At 43.3% G+C, this 18,209-nt stretch overlaps 1 protein-coding gene across 1 annotated transcript in view; it reads right to left on the bottom strand.

Moving 5' to 3' along the window:
* Positions 1-18,209, bottom strand: part of LOC135604779 (telomerase reverse transcriptase-like) — a 47,908-nt gene that overhangs the window by 19,426 nt on the left and 10,273 nt on the right. The window contains exons 3-5 of the mRNA XM_065094429.1: positions 3,070-3,135; positions 2,790-2,975; positions 724-1,620 (exon numbers count right to left, since the gene is read on the bottom strand). Coding sequence (XP_064950501.1) covers positions 724-1,620; positions 2,790-2,975; positions 3,070-3,135 — 1,149 coding nt within the window. The remainder of the gene's footprint in view (positions 1-723; positions 1,621-2,789; positions 2,976-3,069; positions 3,136-18,209) is intronic.

Below are 18,209 nucleotides of genomic sequence, written 5' to 3' on the forward strand. Positions count from 1 at the left end.
CAATTTTACAAAAAGGAGAGAAGAAACATTCAATAAAATGAAGAAAGAAGCCCCAGCAAAAGGGAGACACTGACTGATAACATTATCTAACTATACTTCTTGCAACATTAGGAAAGATCACAAGCATTACAGGTGGGAGACAAGACAAGTAACACAAAAAGCATGAAGCTGCCACAAAAACAAGTTCTCTAATGTAACAGACATTGGCCAAATTCTTTAATATTGAAGGCCTCATTGTGTTAAGTAATGAACAAACAAATCAACTTCAGTTGCCACTATTCCAATTAAAGACCATGTGATGTGACTATACATTCAAGCACAAGCCTTATCCAATTCCTGCCCATGCTCATGGCCTCACAGCAATAAGTCCTATTTTACATTATTAATCCCTTTATTATTGCAGGCACTATATTAAAGCATCCAATGATCAGATTGTTTGGTTTTGTTGAGATCACAGTCCTTGTCTATTCACTGTACATAAACAAGAAACCAATGTACTACACCATGCATCTTCATAGCTTAGTCTTAACACAATAATAAAAAATTTCATGACCAACCAAAATCGAATACAGTAGTAAATAGTAGTAATGGTTCTGGTTGATTGGCTTGTTGATGGTATATAGTCTATAATCAGTTTATCCCAAAGTATAACTGGAACACAAGTCTCCCACAAAAATTATAGATTATCAAAACATTTTTTATAAAATAAATATTCAGACCAACCTTCTCAAAGTGGCTATGAATATTTAGCTGGTTCTTTGAAGCAGAGCAATCAGACTCTTCTGGGAAGAGTTCATTTGGAGTAAAACGATTGTTGTACAGTGATGACACTGCAAAATCTAGAGGTTGAATTGATAAGTTCTTCAGACTAGCATGATGTTGCCCTTCAGATGCATCATTGGTTTCAGATCTAGGCCTATGATGAGTTTTCTTTGTTGAGAATGTTATTTGTCCTTGACACATGTCTTGAGAAAGCATCAGATGAGAACATTTCTCCCTGCTTGCTTCAGTATCTTTTGATGCAGTTAGTTCAAAATCCTTCATGATATCCTCTTCAGTAGATGCAGGCACTGATGGTTCTGAAGGCCAATGACACAAACTGCAATCAGAATCCAGAAATTTCATCTGCAATCTTATTTTATTATTTTTTCCAGGTATATTTTCTTCAGGTCCCTTATATTTTCTTCGACGTTGCCAGCTGTACAGTCTTCGATGCTTTCTGTACTTCCTACTTAAACAAAGTCCAGGCATGTCAGTACAAATGGACTCTTTTTCATTATTATGACATTTTGTGCAGGGAGATTTCAGCTTCTCCAAATGCAACTTGTCAAAGTATGACTGGAAAACAGAATCATGCAATATTGGTCCACCACATTTTGATAATGTGTTCTGAGAACTGTCATGATCCCATAGAATTTTGATGTTGGGTTCCCCTCCATCAAATTGTACAACTTCAGTTCTGCCCCCAACTCTTTCAAATTTCCCACAACTCACTTTGCTTCCATTGTCTCTCTTGTCACCAAGATCTTTAGATTTAGAGCAAACAGAAACAGCAGCAACACCCATATTTGATCTCCCTGACATGTCACGTTGCTTTCTCTTTAAGCTCCTCGAGCAACCCTGGTTTATTTGAAAAATACAGTAAAAACTACAGGATTTTCGACTGAAGCCTTGGGACAATCATAGGCATATGACCACATTAAGATAAGAAAGAATGTTTAAAAGACCACATACTTATGGAAAAATGATTTTGCACATGCAGCCAACATCAGAATCATGAGGAAACGATGGGCAACAGTACACAACATTTGAAAAGATAAGATACATATTAAGGATATACTTCAATATTCATTTTGAACTTTTAAATAGAGTGTAATTATAAAAATGAATAAAGGTGCCATCAGAATGTAGCCTTGCTCCGAGACCAACAGAGATACACCCAAGGTTTGCCGTACCGGACTGTACCGTCTGGTACGTACCGGTCCGACAGGCTAGCGGTACGCGGACCGCCCGTACAGTGCACTGTAGCACTGCTACAGTGCTCGGTACACCTGGGTGTACCGAGCGGTATACCGTACCGTACCGGTACCGAGCCCGGGTCGAAACGCCGGTACGGTACGGTACGGCGAACCTTGGATACACCACCTTTTTACCATTACATTACCATGATCAAGATCAGCTCAAAAATTCATTAAACCAACCTCAGTCAAAAAACCATATTAAATGACTGCTCATAAAGGACTACTCACCCTTGCACAAATTATGGCAGATCCAGTATTATTTAACTTCAGTATTATTTCATCGCACGTGTCATGTGATCATGCTGACTGGGCATCCGACACAACTCTGAACACTTGCATTAGCTAATATTTGAAAGAGAATTTCTCATCAGTGCATGAATGATCATTCTTGCTTACATATTCTCTCCTAGGAGAATAATCGGATGGTCAGACAACGCATACGTAGAAATTACAAGGTACTAATTTACTAGGCTTATCATCATTCATAATTTCAGTCATTAAGATTTAGATTAGATGCATTCAGTAATGAAATCATGAAAATATTCAACATTTATCAATTATCATTGATCTTCCGATGAACAAATTAAAGATCTGAAACAAATATCAAATCTGTTTTTTGGAAAAATTAGAGAAATATAATACGATAGTAATTACACTAGTTTCACCAAATAACAAATATATTTTTTTGTTCATTCTATCATGAAATTACAGCAGCAAGCATGCTACAAATGTATCCAAGAATGCCATTTCTTCAAAAGATGTTATTACCATATTCTGCATGGCCTCCGGGAAGAATGGCTGCTGATTTGATGATGTTGATGTGGTTTTCAAGAATTTAGATCCTTCAAAAATTTTATCCATTGGATGCCCTGTGACCTGATAGTAACTCTTGTTTCTAACAGGAATAAAAATTGATGAGAAACGTAGAAGAAACACCATGAGTTGAAAGCCTATCTGCAAATTCCACAAGATTTGTTCTAACAAGTGAACTTCAGCAATTACATCAAAAGAAAGTATGCAATAGCAATTAATAGCTTCAAAATTTTACTCTGTGCAACAGAAGATCCCAAGTAGAAGTACAAAGAAATTCACCAGCAATGTTGAAATGACTTTCCTGGTAAAATGAGATGCCATAACTCATTAAATAGAAATTATAATTAGAAAGTAAAAATAGCAATGCACATGGAGCATACACCTTGATATCTAGAAGAAGAATTATGGTAAATAACTAGAATTAATATTCACAAACATCTAATTAATATAAAGCAAATGTTTAATGGATAAAAGCCTATTCATATGTAGCGAGTGCACAATCCACGTATATTTTACATTTTCAAAATTACATTTTATACAATAACCCATCTACATTACAATATCCTAAGTTAAACTTAAACCATCCCTCATAATATATCCATCCATAGATTGCTCCTCATAGGAGACAGCAATGGTCACCCCTATCCCTCCATCCTCATTTGCTCCTGCTACCCACCATTGTCATTGACTCCAGTGCCAAGCGCTGAAAGTAATTTCCTCCCTCTCCTCCCAACTGCAGGTTAAGGATGCCTATCTCAAAGATTGTGCACTTGTGACTATGACAGAACATCGTCGTGCAAGATAGACAGAAAAGATACAGGAAGATGAAAGCAGAGACTAGAAAGTGGTTCTTGGTCTCTAAAGGAAAAATGGATGGCATCATATAGAAGGGAGTGATAACAGAGAGATTTCCTCAACTGCATAGCAGATGAGATTTCCCCAACTACACGAGGAAATCTCGCTGCAGAAAAATCCTCTCTTTCACCATGTATAAATAGACACCATATGACACTAATTAAAGTGTGCTTTCTTTGCCTTCACGATTTCATTCTTCATTCAATCATGGTATCAGAGCAGTGAGAAGAGCGAGGCTTCGCCCCTGCTTCCGGCCAGCGACCACCGTCGCTACAGCCACATTCCCAAGCCCGGAACCATCAGCATCCTCTGCTCCAATCACTCCCCGTTCACCCACAGGATCCTGTTCCCCTCCACTTTTATCTTCAACTCTTGCGTTATCTTCTCTGTTGCGACCTGCTCGGCTTCCACGCGTTGGACCAGGCCCGCCACTTCCTTGCCTGCTGCGCCCGTGGGCTTCGCCAGTGCACCAATCGTTGTTCGTTCCTTCCTCCACAAAATTTGCTCATTGACTCTTTTTTCACTTAGTTGTCACATCCAAGTAGGTTCGCATCACTTCCGCTTTCGATTGACATTTCGTTGGGAAATGAAACGGACAATCTACTCTCAGTAGCACTGATCATCGTTGGTGAGGATTTGACAACTATTATCTTCCATTATCTTCGAAGGGTCTTTAAACTTGTGCAGAACTCCTCTACTTGATAGATAAGAGAATTGGGGTACTCGGTTTCGCCCATTCTCTTAAGAGTTGAGAAGGCAAAGGTTACTTGACTTCGCCCGCCTCCTCGAGGTTGTACTCCATGCATCAAGCTGGTTACTGGCCTTCGCCTGCTCTTTGCTCACACTTCTGAAGCACTTGAAGTGTTTGCACTCCTTGCGTTGAGTTAGTTACTGTGATTCACCTTCTCAATGCCATCAAACTTCTGGAATGCAGGAAGTTTTCACCCCAACTTGGAGTAATTCTCTCATAGATTTGGTCGCTTCTGGGATTGTACCGTCCTCTTCATCAACCCTACCGCCTACTTCATTGAGTAGCAAAGGTACAGCACCGCGTACTGCTTGCTTCGTTCCTTGGTTATGCACTCTTGCATGACCCGAAGTCCTTCACTTTCGGCCATCTTGATGAGAAGCACACTGACACCGGTCTTACGAAGTTCCTCGGCCTCTGCCCTTCAGCCTTGTCTCGGTACTTGGAGATTGCCTCTGCATGCTCCACCTCCTCGGCCCCTTTCACGACCAAGCGCTCTCCCTATATGAGAGCAAGGGATCAATAACTTTCATGGAAGTCCCGCCTTTGCGGTACCATGGCGCTGCCATGCCCATGGCACTACTATCCGTCGCCTTGCATCTGCATCCCTTTTCTTCACAATCAGTAGATATGCCTCTGTGGCACTCCTCCGAGTCTACCTCCATTCTAACTGATGCTTGATTTTGGGTAGCTAAGTCCCTCTGGACTCGTCGTCGCTTCCTCGCCCCTTTCGACCCCCTGCTTCAACACCTCTGTGTTCTCCAAGCAGTCCGTTTGGTCGATGGAAAGACAAACTGCAACTCCCATGCATGGCCTCTGCCATCACGTTATAGGGTTTGCACCGATTCTGTTCTCCTTAGCTTCCTTGGTAGCAACGTTCGTTTACTCGACCTTGTCCTCTGACTTGTCGGGCTCCCTTAAGCGAATATGAGCTCTGGAGCAGTCCAACTCTCCAGCTGCTTCGATCATACCTCTGCATGATCAAGTCCCTCCCATGGAACTCACTGGTACTTGCATCCGAACTTTTCCCTTGGTGGAACCCAACCCCCATATGCTGATGACCAAGGTTTTCATCCGATGCAAAATTCGATGCACGCACGGAAGACCCGCCTCTACGGTACCATGGCCTTCACTCCTTGAATCCATAGCCCTTCTTGTCGTCGTGTTGTTCACCGAAGCAAAGCTTCCAGTAGCTCCCGATCATACCTCCGTATGATCTAGTCCCTCACGGGACTATGTCGTGTGTATCGCATTGCCACGAACTGTTCCACCACGATCCGCTGCACCATGTCGCCTCCTGGTGACATCTCCATTGCATTCTGATCCTTGTGGAATAAACTCGAATTGTGAACCCTCCATGTGTGACCTCTGCCAATACATCGCAGGGTCTCTTCCACCTTCGATTTTTTTCGCTCCTTTGGCAATAAACCTTCATCCACCCACTCTTGGGTCACACCTAGATGAAGCACCGCTCTAGGACAGTCCGTCGCCTAGTAGCTCCCGAAGTCCCCCGACTTCGCTGTAATTAGTGCACCATTGTCTGGATCCTGGGCCTCTACCCCTACTAGCACAATCTTCGCTGTGCACCACTTCCTTCATAGCAACTTGAATGGAAACACTGTGGCATATTCTTCAAGAGTACCCACCTCTGAGTTCTCTTGCCCCGTGTTAAGGCCTTCTGAACCCAATTTCGCCTCCGCAAATTGAGTCGCCTTAGTTCCTCCATCAAATGCTTCTCCGAGATAAGGTGCATGTGCCCCGAAGCTCCCTTCGTCTTTGGCACCATGCAAGATGAGTCCGCTCCGTCAGAATGAAGGACCCATGGAACAACATGATCCTACTCTTGCCTCTGCAAGAGTTCATGTCCTTGACCTCTGTCTAAGGAAAGCACTGTGCCTCTGCTCCATGTTCCAACTTCTATGCTGGCTCCCTTCATGCGGCTTGGGAACTTCGCCAAGTTGCACCCAAGTTGCTCCGCTCCTTATTTTTTGCATTGAGTCTGATCTCCATATCGACTCCAAGTGTGCCTTCATTTAAGTTGCTTTAGGTCGCTCCCCCACTTGATCTCGCAATGCATCCACCAATGCATTCTCTCGAGCGAGATCATGCAACGACTCCTCGCCGCTTGCTCAGTCCATTGAGCTTCGTGGAGTTGTTGTTTGTTGAGGTACTCCTCCTCAACTTGTGAGGTCCGTCCCACATAATTCTCCCTCTAGAGAGCCGGGACTTATCCCTCCTGGATAACTGTCCCATTGGAGCAACATCTCTCTTCGTTTCGGAGATCACCATCCCCTTGGACTACTCCGATCTGCTGAACAAACTGTGCATTGTTCTGCCTCCTGCAAACGCACTTGCTAGATTGCGACTCCATGTCAATACAGCCCCCGCTACACCACTCAAGGCCTAGCAACATGCTAAACTCGTTGCACACTTCAGCCTCCTACGGACGTATCCTTCACATGCCGAAGAGAAAGTTTCAATGCTCCATGGCGCCGAGTTTCGGTCGCCTTGGGATGGCCGCGAACATTCCATCGTCCGCATACAAGCCCATGCATGAGTACCGAATTCTTTGAGTTAGCAATTCCCCTCACCTCTGTAAGCTTTGCACAACTCTTTCGATCGCTAAGCAACTCATTCCAACTTTGGATGGTCTCATCCTTTACCAAGCGCCTCGCTTGCCTTGAGCACCATCAAGTATGGTTGTCAACGTTGAGCCGTAGCTCAAACTCAACCATCCCAACCTTTGTGCGCTCCGCATTCTTCCAAGCTTGCCTGTTCTCGTGGTGCCTCTTGCGCGAAGGGTTGGCCATTCCTCTAAATGCCAATGTCAGATGCCCGCTCCTCCGAGCGACTCCTTTGCCCTACATCTCCATGCCCGTTTTCCCCCAAACGGTCGCGCGTGTGCTGACTGCCCTCAACGCAGCCCCGCTAGGTCCCCCACGTTTGCATGCTAAGTGTTTCTATGAGTGCTTGTCCCGCTCTGATACCATCTGTCACGGACTTAGCTGGTTTTGCCTAAGTCATGCGGCACCCTTGCGTGTCCGTCCGCAAAGGTCAGTCTCCCCGAAGCCTCCCATTGTCCCTTAGGACCAACAAAAGAGAGAACGGGTTAGAGAGAACGCCTCAATCAGGATCCACAAGCAAACATCTCCGAAAAACACTTCATAGACAATGCAAATTACAAACAAACTTTACAAGCTCTGAACAGTTGCACACCAAAGGGTAAAATGGTCCATTACAGACCGAAAATCTCTCGCACGTGTCCACATGACATAACCTTTATTTACAAGCCTAAAGAGGCCACCAACCCAACAAAGATGGGACTATTAAGCCTTCGGCCACCCCTCTACATGCTGTACAAGGCATGAACATGCCAAAAGACACGGACATACATAAGCATTACATCAAACATCTTGTTTAGAAGTTTGTCCGTGACAATCGGGCGGCCCTCTTTGTGGATATGGTCGCCAAAACCCTCACCTCTGGAGAGGACCTCGTCTTGCTACTAACCCAGACCATCTCCTCCGCCCAAAGCTACTCCAACATCACGCAGGGCACCACCCTCATGGCCGGCTCATCGACCAGCTCCTGGCTCTCTCCTCCGGCGACTTCGCCTTCGGATTCTACCCCACCGACGCCCAAGCCTCCCTCTTCCTTGTCGCCATCTGGTTCGGGTCCACCTCCCCCAAAGCCGTCGTCTAGTCCGCCAACCGCGACGCTCCCATCCGATCAGGCTCCACCCTACAACTGACCAGCGACGACCACCTCTCCCTCAAGGATGAGGGCGGAAATGAAGTGTGGAGCACGGGCCCTACCAATGCCTCCGCCGCCACCGTCCTCGACTCCAGCAACGTCATCCTCACTACTTTCGGCGGCATCCTGTGGCAGAGCTTCGATCTTCCTACGGACACGCTCCTGTCGGGTCAAGTCTTGGTCCTGGAGAGGACCTCGTCTAGGTGCAAGACTATCATCTCTTCCCTTCCCGGACTTCTTCCTTTCCCTCGCTAGACTTTCTCTGCTTCGATGATCTGCTCGGAGGTAATCGTTGCAATGTCCTCTCGCTGCCTCTGATCAGTGATCAGATCACTCGGCGATCAGATCACTCAGCGATCAGATTCCTATCACTGCCATGCTACCAGGGGTAGCCACTGCGTCCTACTCCACCTTCTTCACCTTGACGAGCAGCATCCAAAACCATTTCCACGCCACTTGTTGCATCACTGCATCGCTGCACAGTGATCTTCGACGACGAAGCACACACCGCCTAGATTCCCAATTGCAGAACTGCTGCACAGAGATCTGCAGCTTTACATAATATTGCACAGAGCTAAACTCCTCCTTCAACAAAGACCTCATTTACCAACAACCCACCTTGGGTGACACTGATCTACACCAACACTTCTTCCTCCCTGATCATTGGCGTCGTTGCAGACTTCTACTTGCTCCCACATATTGGTACATATCTTCCATATGTCCTCATCATCTACCTCTGATGCTCCAGTTACTGTTCTCGCAGGGAACCATAGTACTTTCCCACATACAAGCCTTATCTCCATCAATGCAACAACCCTCATCCCCTTCAAATTATCCAAAGGTGGCAACTATGCATCCTGGCATGCTGTTAGAACCCTTGCAGATTCTAAACTTGAGGTTGATCTCTTTAGGGGATCGGCCTCCTTGGAACTCTATAGGGGTTCCTCCCTCCAAGTTGCTGCTCAAAAGCTGCAGAAAAGATTCATCTATTGCTTATGAAAAGAGAAGGAATACATGGCTATTTATAGGGCTTCTAAACCCTAACTCCTAATAGGACTCCTACTTAAGACTCTTACTTCTAACCAACTCCTAATAGGACTCCTAGTCAAGACTCCTATTCCCTTACAACTCCTAATTCTTCTCTAAGAAAACACCTCCTACATGAATGCCCCTCTCAATTAGGACTCTCCTAGCTAGAGTCCTAACAGTTTTACATGAATATCCCTCTCAATTAGGACTCTCCAAGCTAGAGTCCTAACAGACCCGCCCTCTTCAAATCAGCCTTGTCCTCGAGGCTGATGATTCGTGAATTCTGGGAATTTGATCTTCAAGTCGTCATAGTTCTCCCAAGTGGCATCTTCTATTGGTAGGTTCGCCCACTGTATTAGCACTTCATTAGTGGGTCGTCGTCGTCGAGTCACGATCCGTCGATCAATAATGGCACTTGGCTGGGTCTGGAGTTCTCTTTGGGTAGTCATATTTGGTGGGTGGCTTTGGGCTGTCTCCAAGCACCTATTTAAAACTTCCGTCTGGCTGTTGGTTTGTGAGTGATATGTCGTACTCATTTTCAATTTAGTACCCTGCATATGGAATAACTTTGTCCAAAATCTGCTCTTGAAGATGCAAGTAGAATTTGTCACAAGCACAATGTGTCCCTTATAGCATAATTCTTTTGAGTCCCGATTGTAATGAGCCACGGAGCTTGGTGCTTCCTCTAATTTTTTTTGTATTTTACTGGTCTCTGAATCTTCCTGCCATTCCATCTTAATATCCTCAAGGAAGTCGCTGGTTGGAAGTAAAACGATCGAAAATTCAGCTTGCTCAAGTAGCTGCGAAAGCGCATCTGCAACAATATTCTCTTTCCACCTTTTGTAAGTTATTTCATAATCAAATCTAAGAAGTTTTGTTACCCATTTTTGCTGTTCAGGGGATGATATCTTTCGCTCCAAAAAGTACTTAAGGCTTTTTTGGTCGGTTTTAATTTGAAATCGTCGACCAATCAAGTAGGGTCTCCACCGCGTTGCTGTGCGCACAATGGCGAGCATCTCCTTATTATATGTTGACTTATTTTGATAGAAGGGAGATAATGCCTTGCTAGTGTATGCGAGTGTTCGATCATCTTGCATGAGAATGGCTCTAATTCTGACTCCAGATGTGTCGGCCTCAATAATGAAGGGTCGGTTGAAATCTGGTAGTGTTAGCACCGGTGTCGTCGTCATGGCCGCCTTAAGTTTGTCGAAGGCAGCGGAGGCTCTGTCCAACCATTGGAAGACATCTTTTTCTGGTAAGGTAAGTGGTGCACTGATCTTTCCATAGTTTTTTATGAACTTGCGGTAGTAGCCTGTTAAACTCAGAAAGCCATGTAGCAATTTTATGTTTCTCGGGGTCGGCCAGTTTTGCATTGCTTCAATTTTGAAGGGGTCCACTGTCACACCTTCCTCTGATATGATATGCCCAAGATATTTCACCTTTTGTTGAAGAAAGTAAAAATTCGTAGTGGCCGTTGTGTGTTCGAAAGGCGGTTTTCGGTATGACTTCTTCATACACTCGTATTTGATAATACCCGGATCGAAGGTCCGGCTTTGCGAAGATTTGTGCTCCCTTTCATCTAGCAATTTATCTGCTATTGGAATAAGGTATTTGTTCTTGATGGTTATGCCATTGAGAGCTCGATAATCAATGCATATTCGCCATGTTCCGTCCTTCTTGCGTACAAGTAGCACCAGTGAAGAGTAGAGGTTGCAACTTGGCCGAATAACTCCTGTTTCGAGCATCTCTTTTACAATCCTTTCTATTTTATCCTTCTGGAGATGTAGATACTGATATGGCCGAGTATTTACTGGAGGTTTGCTATTTAGAAAGTTCTTAGAACTGCCCGTGTCGATGAGAACAGTGATCGGTTGTTGTTTGAGAAGGCCTCCAACTTTCATCGTGTGCGGGTTTGAGTAGCCGGCTAGTGCATGTATCGTAACTTCAGTCGGTTGTGGCTCTTCTTCTGTATCTTTTTCTTCATGTTCAAGGCTCTCTTTTGGATGTTTAATGACCTCTTCTTCTATCGGTTCAATCTTAAGAAGTCCCCCTTTACTACAGTGATGCTCACGACTCCACGACTCGTCACAATGCCAACATAACCCCTTCGCATATCGCTCCCGAAGCTCTTCTCTTGTTAAACCTCTTTGGTGTAGGGACTTGGTCGATAGTAGGGGGGGCTGAGGGCTTCAATATTACTGGTTGAGGAGCGACCCTAGTCCTCCGAGCTTCATGGTTCAATTGCTCCTCTTGATGTCGTGCGAAAGAGATGGCTGCCATCAGCGTATACGGTTGTCGCGCTTTAACTTCTCCTCGGATCTCCGGCTTTAAGCCTTCAATAAAGGTCCTCAATAGCTGTTTTTAAGACCAATCATGAGTTTGATTAGATAACCTTTCAAACCTGGTTTGGTACTCCTGAATGGTGGAGGTTTGTCGGATCTTTGCTAGTTGTCCGTCAATATTCTCGTAATCGATTGGTCTGAAGTGAATCAGCAGTTCTTCTTTGAATTGTCGCCATGAAAGGACTCCATAAGTATGTTCAAACCAGTCAAACCACTGTATAGCATCCCCTTCAAGATGTATAGCTGCAATTTTCACCATAGATACATCCGCGGTTTTGTGGTACCGAAAATATCGCTCCGCGCGCGAAATCCAACCAATCGGGTCTCCTTCTTCCCATCTAGGGAAGTCCACTCTCATGCATGGATAGTTGGGGTCAATCATAGAGCCTCCCCTCCCTTGGAAGTCATCTCTTCGGGCTTGGTGTGATTGGGCAAAGCTCTCTCCTTGATATGATTTCTTTGGGCTTAGTGGTCGGCCCAATCTGAGTTCGAGAAAGAGCGTCCGAATCTTATCCTCCATTCGCGCCTCCAAGGCTTCGAATTTAGCATTGATTGCCTCCTTATATGCCATAGTATATGCCCCCAAATCTATGATGTTAAGATCTCTCTTTTGTTGTTGGGTTAAAGGCATGTATAGGTTGAGAGAAGTGATGGTTGAAAGGGTTGGTGTATTGGTGGATGTAGGCTGCGGTTTAGGCTTGTTTTGTGACTATTTTGGGTGCAGTTTGAGGGTGTGGTTTGGCAGAGTTTTAGGGCTGTGGATGAAAGTTTTGGATCTATGGTAGATGGTAGCAAAGGTTTGACAGAAATAAGTGGAAGTTGCAGCAAGTATATGCTGTCTTGTAAGAGCAGAATTGTCGTCGAAGAAACAACGGTTTCTCGATGTAATTTCCACCAAAAACTTGAGAGAATTGTGGAGAAAATTGATAGCAAAATCACAGTTTATATGACAGCAAGGATATCTAATTTAATCAAGAAAATTTCGGCAGTATAATAGCAAGGAAATTGGTGTAAGTTGCGATAGCAGAATTCTCATCGAGAAATTTCAGCGGGTTACGACGAAAATTTGCAGCAACACAAAATCAATTTTTTGAGATGAATTTCTTTATAGATCAATCTTAGATAGAAGACAAGATGATCTATGAAGTGTATAAGAAATTTCATTCAAAAAAGATTGCAAATAGATGGGTTAAGTCAACAATATGCGGCTGAAATTTTCTGCGGCACAGAATTTTAAGTATAGCAGATTGGACGTAAAAGATCAGTGGTTTATATTGAGAATTTTTTGATGAAACCAAAGGGAATTCCACTCTTAGGAAGTGTCAAAGCTATCATAAAAATTTCGTAGAGATTTGGATAGAAAAAGCACAGTAGCAAGATCAAACAGATGGTGCTATGCGGCTTGAATTCTGCAATTCAAGTGCAGCAGATTGGACATAAAAGATCAGTAGTTTATATTGAGAATTTTTTGATGAAACTAAAGGGAAATCCACTGTTAGGAAGTGTCAAAGATGTCATAAAAATTTCGAAGAAATTTGGATAGAAAAAGCATAGTAGCAAGATCAAACAGATGGTGCTATGCGGCTGGAATTCTGCAATGTATCTTTCGTCGTAGAGATGAAAACTTTGTGACGAATAGTTTATGCAGCAATATAGGAACAAATTTTTTTTTTTTTTTTTTTTTGGATTTTCGAATAAGGATAACTAAATTGCAGCAGCAGTAAGGTAGGAAACCAGAACCTGTTGCAATTCACGGGGAGATCAAAGGATGATCCGCGGTGGTGGAGATGATGGCGGAATTCGGTGACGATCTTTTAAGCAATTTTGGGAATTGCTTTGGATGGTTGTGGAGGGTTGATGGATGGCTGTGGAAGGGCAGCGAGATGCCAAGAACGCTGCTCTGATACCAGGTGTTAGAACCCTTGCAGATTCTAAACTTGGGGTTGATCTCTTTAGGGGATCGGCCTCCTTGGAACTCTATAGGGGTTCCTCCCTCCAAGTTGCTGCTCAAAAGCTGCAGAAAAGATTCATCTATTGCTTATGAAAAGAGAAGGAATACATGGCTATTTATAGGGCTTCTAAACCCTAACTCCTAATAGGACTCCTACTTAAGACTCTTACTTCTAACCAACTCCTAATAGGACTCCTAGTCAAGACTCCTATTCCCTTACAACTCCTAATTCTTCTCTAAGAAAACACCTCCTACATGAATGCCCCTCTCAATTAGGACTCTCCTAGCTAGAGTCCTAACAGAATGTCCCTCTCAATTAGGACTCTCCTAGCTAGAGTCCTAACAGTTTTTCATGAATGTCCCTCTCAATTAGGACTCTCCAAGCTAGAGTCCTAACACATGCTCAATTCTCTAATCTCCTATTTGGCTATGATCTTCTAGGCTATGTCGATGGCTCTCTTCGTTGTCCACCAGCGATGCTCAACATCCCAGGAGCACCCAGTCCAGTACCAAATCCGGACCATAAACTATGGTTATGCCAGGATCGTCTCATCCTCCAAGCAATTCAAGCCTCGGTCCCTGGACCCCTCGCCCCACTCATATCTTCGTGTGACACTACTGCCGAAGCCTGGTGCACGTTGCAAACCACCCTGGCAAATCGTTCACACACTCGCATGTTTAGTCTCATATCCAGTCTCATGGAAACAAAACAAGATGGAAGTACTATTGCTGATTATCTACACAACATAAAGATTATTATCGATAACTTGGCCTTGATAGGTCATTCCCTCAGTGATGAAGAAGTCACTATCCATATCCTCAACGGCCTAGGAGACGAGTACAAGGAATTGGTAGCAGCAATACGGGCACGTGACTCACCAGTGTCATTCGAAGAACTCTATGACAAGCTGACTGACTTTGAGATATATCTAAAGTGCGAGGACAAATTGCCAGGACCATCCATCACAACTCAAGTCAGTCAAAAATCTACAAGGAGGGGTAATCCGTATAACAAGACTATCAATAAAGGTTTGACCAATATACCTCCTGAACCTATTAGCTCCAAACAAACCATCCCTCCACATCATCAATATTCCAATCACAACAACCAAGGTGGCTACTTCAATCATCAGTAGTCCTGGCGCCCTTACCACACAAACCAACAAAGAGTTGTTTTCCAACTATGTGATAAAGTCGATTACTCTACAAAGGTCTGTCGATCTCGACCCAGACTTCCTGCTCAATCATATTAGCCTCAAGCAAATCTCACGACTACTCTAAACACTAATGATCATAATTGGATTGTGAATTCTGGCGCATCCCACCACATCACCTCTGATCTACAGAACTTGTCCATCCACAACAACTATAGTGGAAATGACGACATCATCATCGGTGACGATAAAGGAATTCCTATAACTCATACTGGTTCCACAATGCTTAATTCACCTGCCACAACTTTTACACTCGATGATATTTTGTGTGCATCTCACATTAAACGAAATCTTATTTCCGTTTCTCAATTTTGCAAACAAAATAATACCTTCATTGAATTCTTTCCTAACTCTTTTCTGATCAAGGATTTGAGCACGGGGGCATCCTTGATCCGAGGCCAGAGTAAGGACAATGTTTATGAATGACCGTCAATTCCACAAATAAAACAACCCACTGTTTACTCCTCAGTTGCAGCTCCAATTGTTGTGTAGCATCGTCGTCTCGGTTATCCCTCACTCTCTATCCAAAATAAATTACTTTCTCGTTATTCTCTTCCTACTCTTAAAAATAATAGCATTATTACTCATTGTGATGCTTGTCTCAGTAATAAAAGTCATAAGACTCCCTTTTGGCATTTCCTCCATATCATGTTCTAAACCATTTGAAATTATTTATACTGATGTTTGGGGCCCTGCTCCCGTCACTTCTTTTGATAAGTTTAGATTTTATGTCATTTTTGTAGACTATTTTACTAAGTACATATGGATATACCCTCTCTGTCATAAATGAAAAGTTTCAACAATCTTCACCAACTTTAAAAAGTTAGTCGAAAACTTCTTTCAGACTACAATTAAAATAGTCTACTCTGATACGGAGGTGAATATCAAGCCCTCACATCTTACCTCTCAACCTATGACATCCAACACCTTAAGTTACCCCGCCACACTCCTCAACTAATTGGCTCTGCTGAACACAAACATCGACATATCGTAGAAACTGGTCTCACACTTCTACATCAAGCATGCCAGCAACCTTTTGGTCTGCAGCCTTTCAAACTGTCGTCTACCTTATTAATCGTATGCTCACTCTAGTCCTCAAATACCAGTCACCATTTGAAAAACTATTTTCCAAATCCCCAAACATTCAAAAACTCAGAATATTTGGTTGTTTATGTTATCCATGGCTACGTCCTTATGCCTCACATAAGATAACACCAAGATCTAAGCCTTGCATTTTCATAGGATATTCTCTTGAACATAATGCCTTTCGATGCTACGAACCCAAAACTAAAAAAGTCTTTATTTCACGTCATGTTATTTTTGTGGAGTCTGCCTTTCCATTTCAAACCCATGAGTCTCCTACCATAAAAGCTACTCCAACAAATATACATCACTGGAGTATACCATCGATCCCCTCAAACGAACCTCTCACCACACCCTCCAGTCCCTTTTCTAACGATCCACACTTTTGTTCTTCCGGTTCAACAGCTCCTCACTCCCTCCATTACTTCTCCTCTTCCTTCTTCACAAGCCTCACCTACTAATAAAGTAATATCCTTAGAAACACAACAACCTTCTTTACCTAGTGCCACTGATGTATCTCAGCCTACCCCGACCCGTGTCAATGCCTCTCCACCACCCATACCAATAACACAACCTACAGCTCCTAGACATCCAATGACAACATGCTCAAAAAGTGGTATCTTTAAACCACGTCAGGTTCTCGACCTACATGCTATTATAAAATCCTCTCCTGAGACCAGTGAACCTACCACAATTACTCAAGCCCAAAAATCTCCACACCGACGTAAACTCATATGTGAAGAATATGATACTCTACTCTATAACTTTATATGGACTCTTGTACCTTTTCATCCTTCACAAAAGGTCATCAGGTGTAAATGAGTCTTTCGAATTAAGCAGAACTCAGACGGGTCCGTTGCTAGATATAAAGCACGTTTAGTAGCCAAAGGGTTTCATCAACGACCTAGAGTTGACTTCACAAAGACTATCAGTCCCGTAGTTAAACCTACAACAATTCGGCTTATTCTAAGTTTGGTCATCTCCAAAAGCTGGCACTTACGACAACTGGACATTAATAATGCCTTTTTACAGGGGACTCTAACTGAAGATGTCTTTATGTAGCAACCCTCTGGCTTCGTTCATCACCAGTATCCGAGACATGTTTGCGAACTACAAAAAGTCATTTATGGACTCCTTCAAGCTCCAAGAGCTTGGTATACTGAACTTGGATCGTTTCTGATATCAATTGGCTTCATCAACTCCAAGCCTGATACCTTTTTATTCCTACGACAACAAAATGGAAATACAATATATCTTCTAGTGTATGTAGATGATATTATTGTCATAAGCAATGATCCTTTCGAGATTCAGGCATTTCTAAAGCAATTGACTGATCGATTCTCCCTCAAAGATTTAGGACCCTTGAGCTACTTTTTGGGAGTGGAAGCAACATTTACATCCTCAGGTCTCCTCCTATCACAAAGAAAGTATATTCAAGACTTATTATCAAAGACAAAAATACAGGATGCAAAAGAAGTTACAACTCCTCTCTCTACTAGTGAATCACTCAAATTATGTGATAGCAGTCCTACTACGGACTCAACTCAATACCGATAAGTACTTGGCTCCTTACAATACTTAGCTCTCACCCATCCAGATATCTCATTTGCAGTCAATAAATTATCTCAATACATGCACCAGCCTTCTGCTATGCATTGGTCTACGGTTAAACGAATTTTGAGATATCTCAAAGGGACCCTCAATCATGGCCTCTTTCTCCGCAAACACACCCCACTTCATCTTCATGCCTTTGCTGATGCTGATTGGGCGGGAAACTTTGATGATAGAACCTCCACGTCAGAGTATGTTGTCTTTCTTGGGTCTAATCCAATCAGTTGGAGTTCTAAAAAGCAAAAGACAATCGCCCGGCCTACAATTGAAGCTAAATATCGTGTCATCGATACCGTTGCTGCTGAACTCAATTGGGTTACAAATCTCCTCAAGGAACTCAATTGGGTTACAAATCTCCTCAAGGAACTCAACGTTAGCTCTACCATTACTCCTACAATATATTGTGACAATGTTGGAGCTACCTACTTATGTGTCAATCCAGTGTTCCACTCACGCATGAAACACATTGTCATCGACTTCAATTCGTACGAGATCAAGTTGTTAGACATCAACTTCGTGTCTCTCATGTACATACGGCTGATCAATTAGCAGACTCACTCATGAAGTCTGTAACCCGCAAACTATTTTTGTTGCATCAGTCCAAGATCGACATCCTTGACAGGAGCTCAAACTTGCGGGGGCATGATAACAGAGAGATTTCCTTAACTACATAGCAGATGAGATTTCCCCAATTGACGAGGAAATCTCATTGCTCAGTTGAGAAAAATCCTCTCTTTCACCATGTATAAATAGACATCATATGACACTAATTGAAGTGTGCTTTCTTTG

Source organism: Musa acuminata, chromosome BXJ2-2, assembly GCF_036884655.1.
Source record: "Musa acuminata AAA Group cultivar baxijiao chromosome BXJ2-2, Cavendish_Baxijiao_AAA, whole genome shotgun sequence".
Taxonomy (NCBI): Eukaryota; Viridiplantae; Streptophyta; class Magnoliopsida; order Zingiberales; family Musaceae; genus Musa; species Musa acuminata.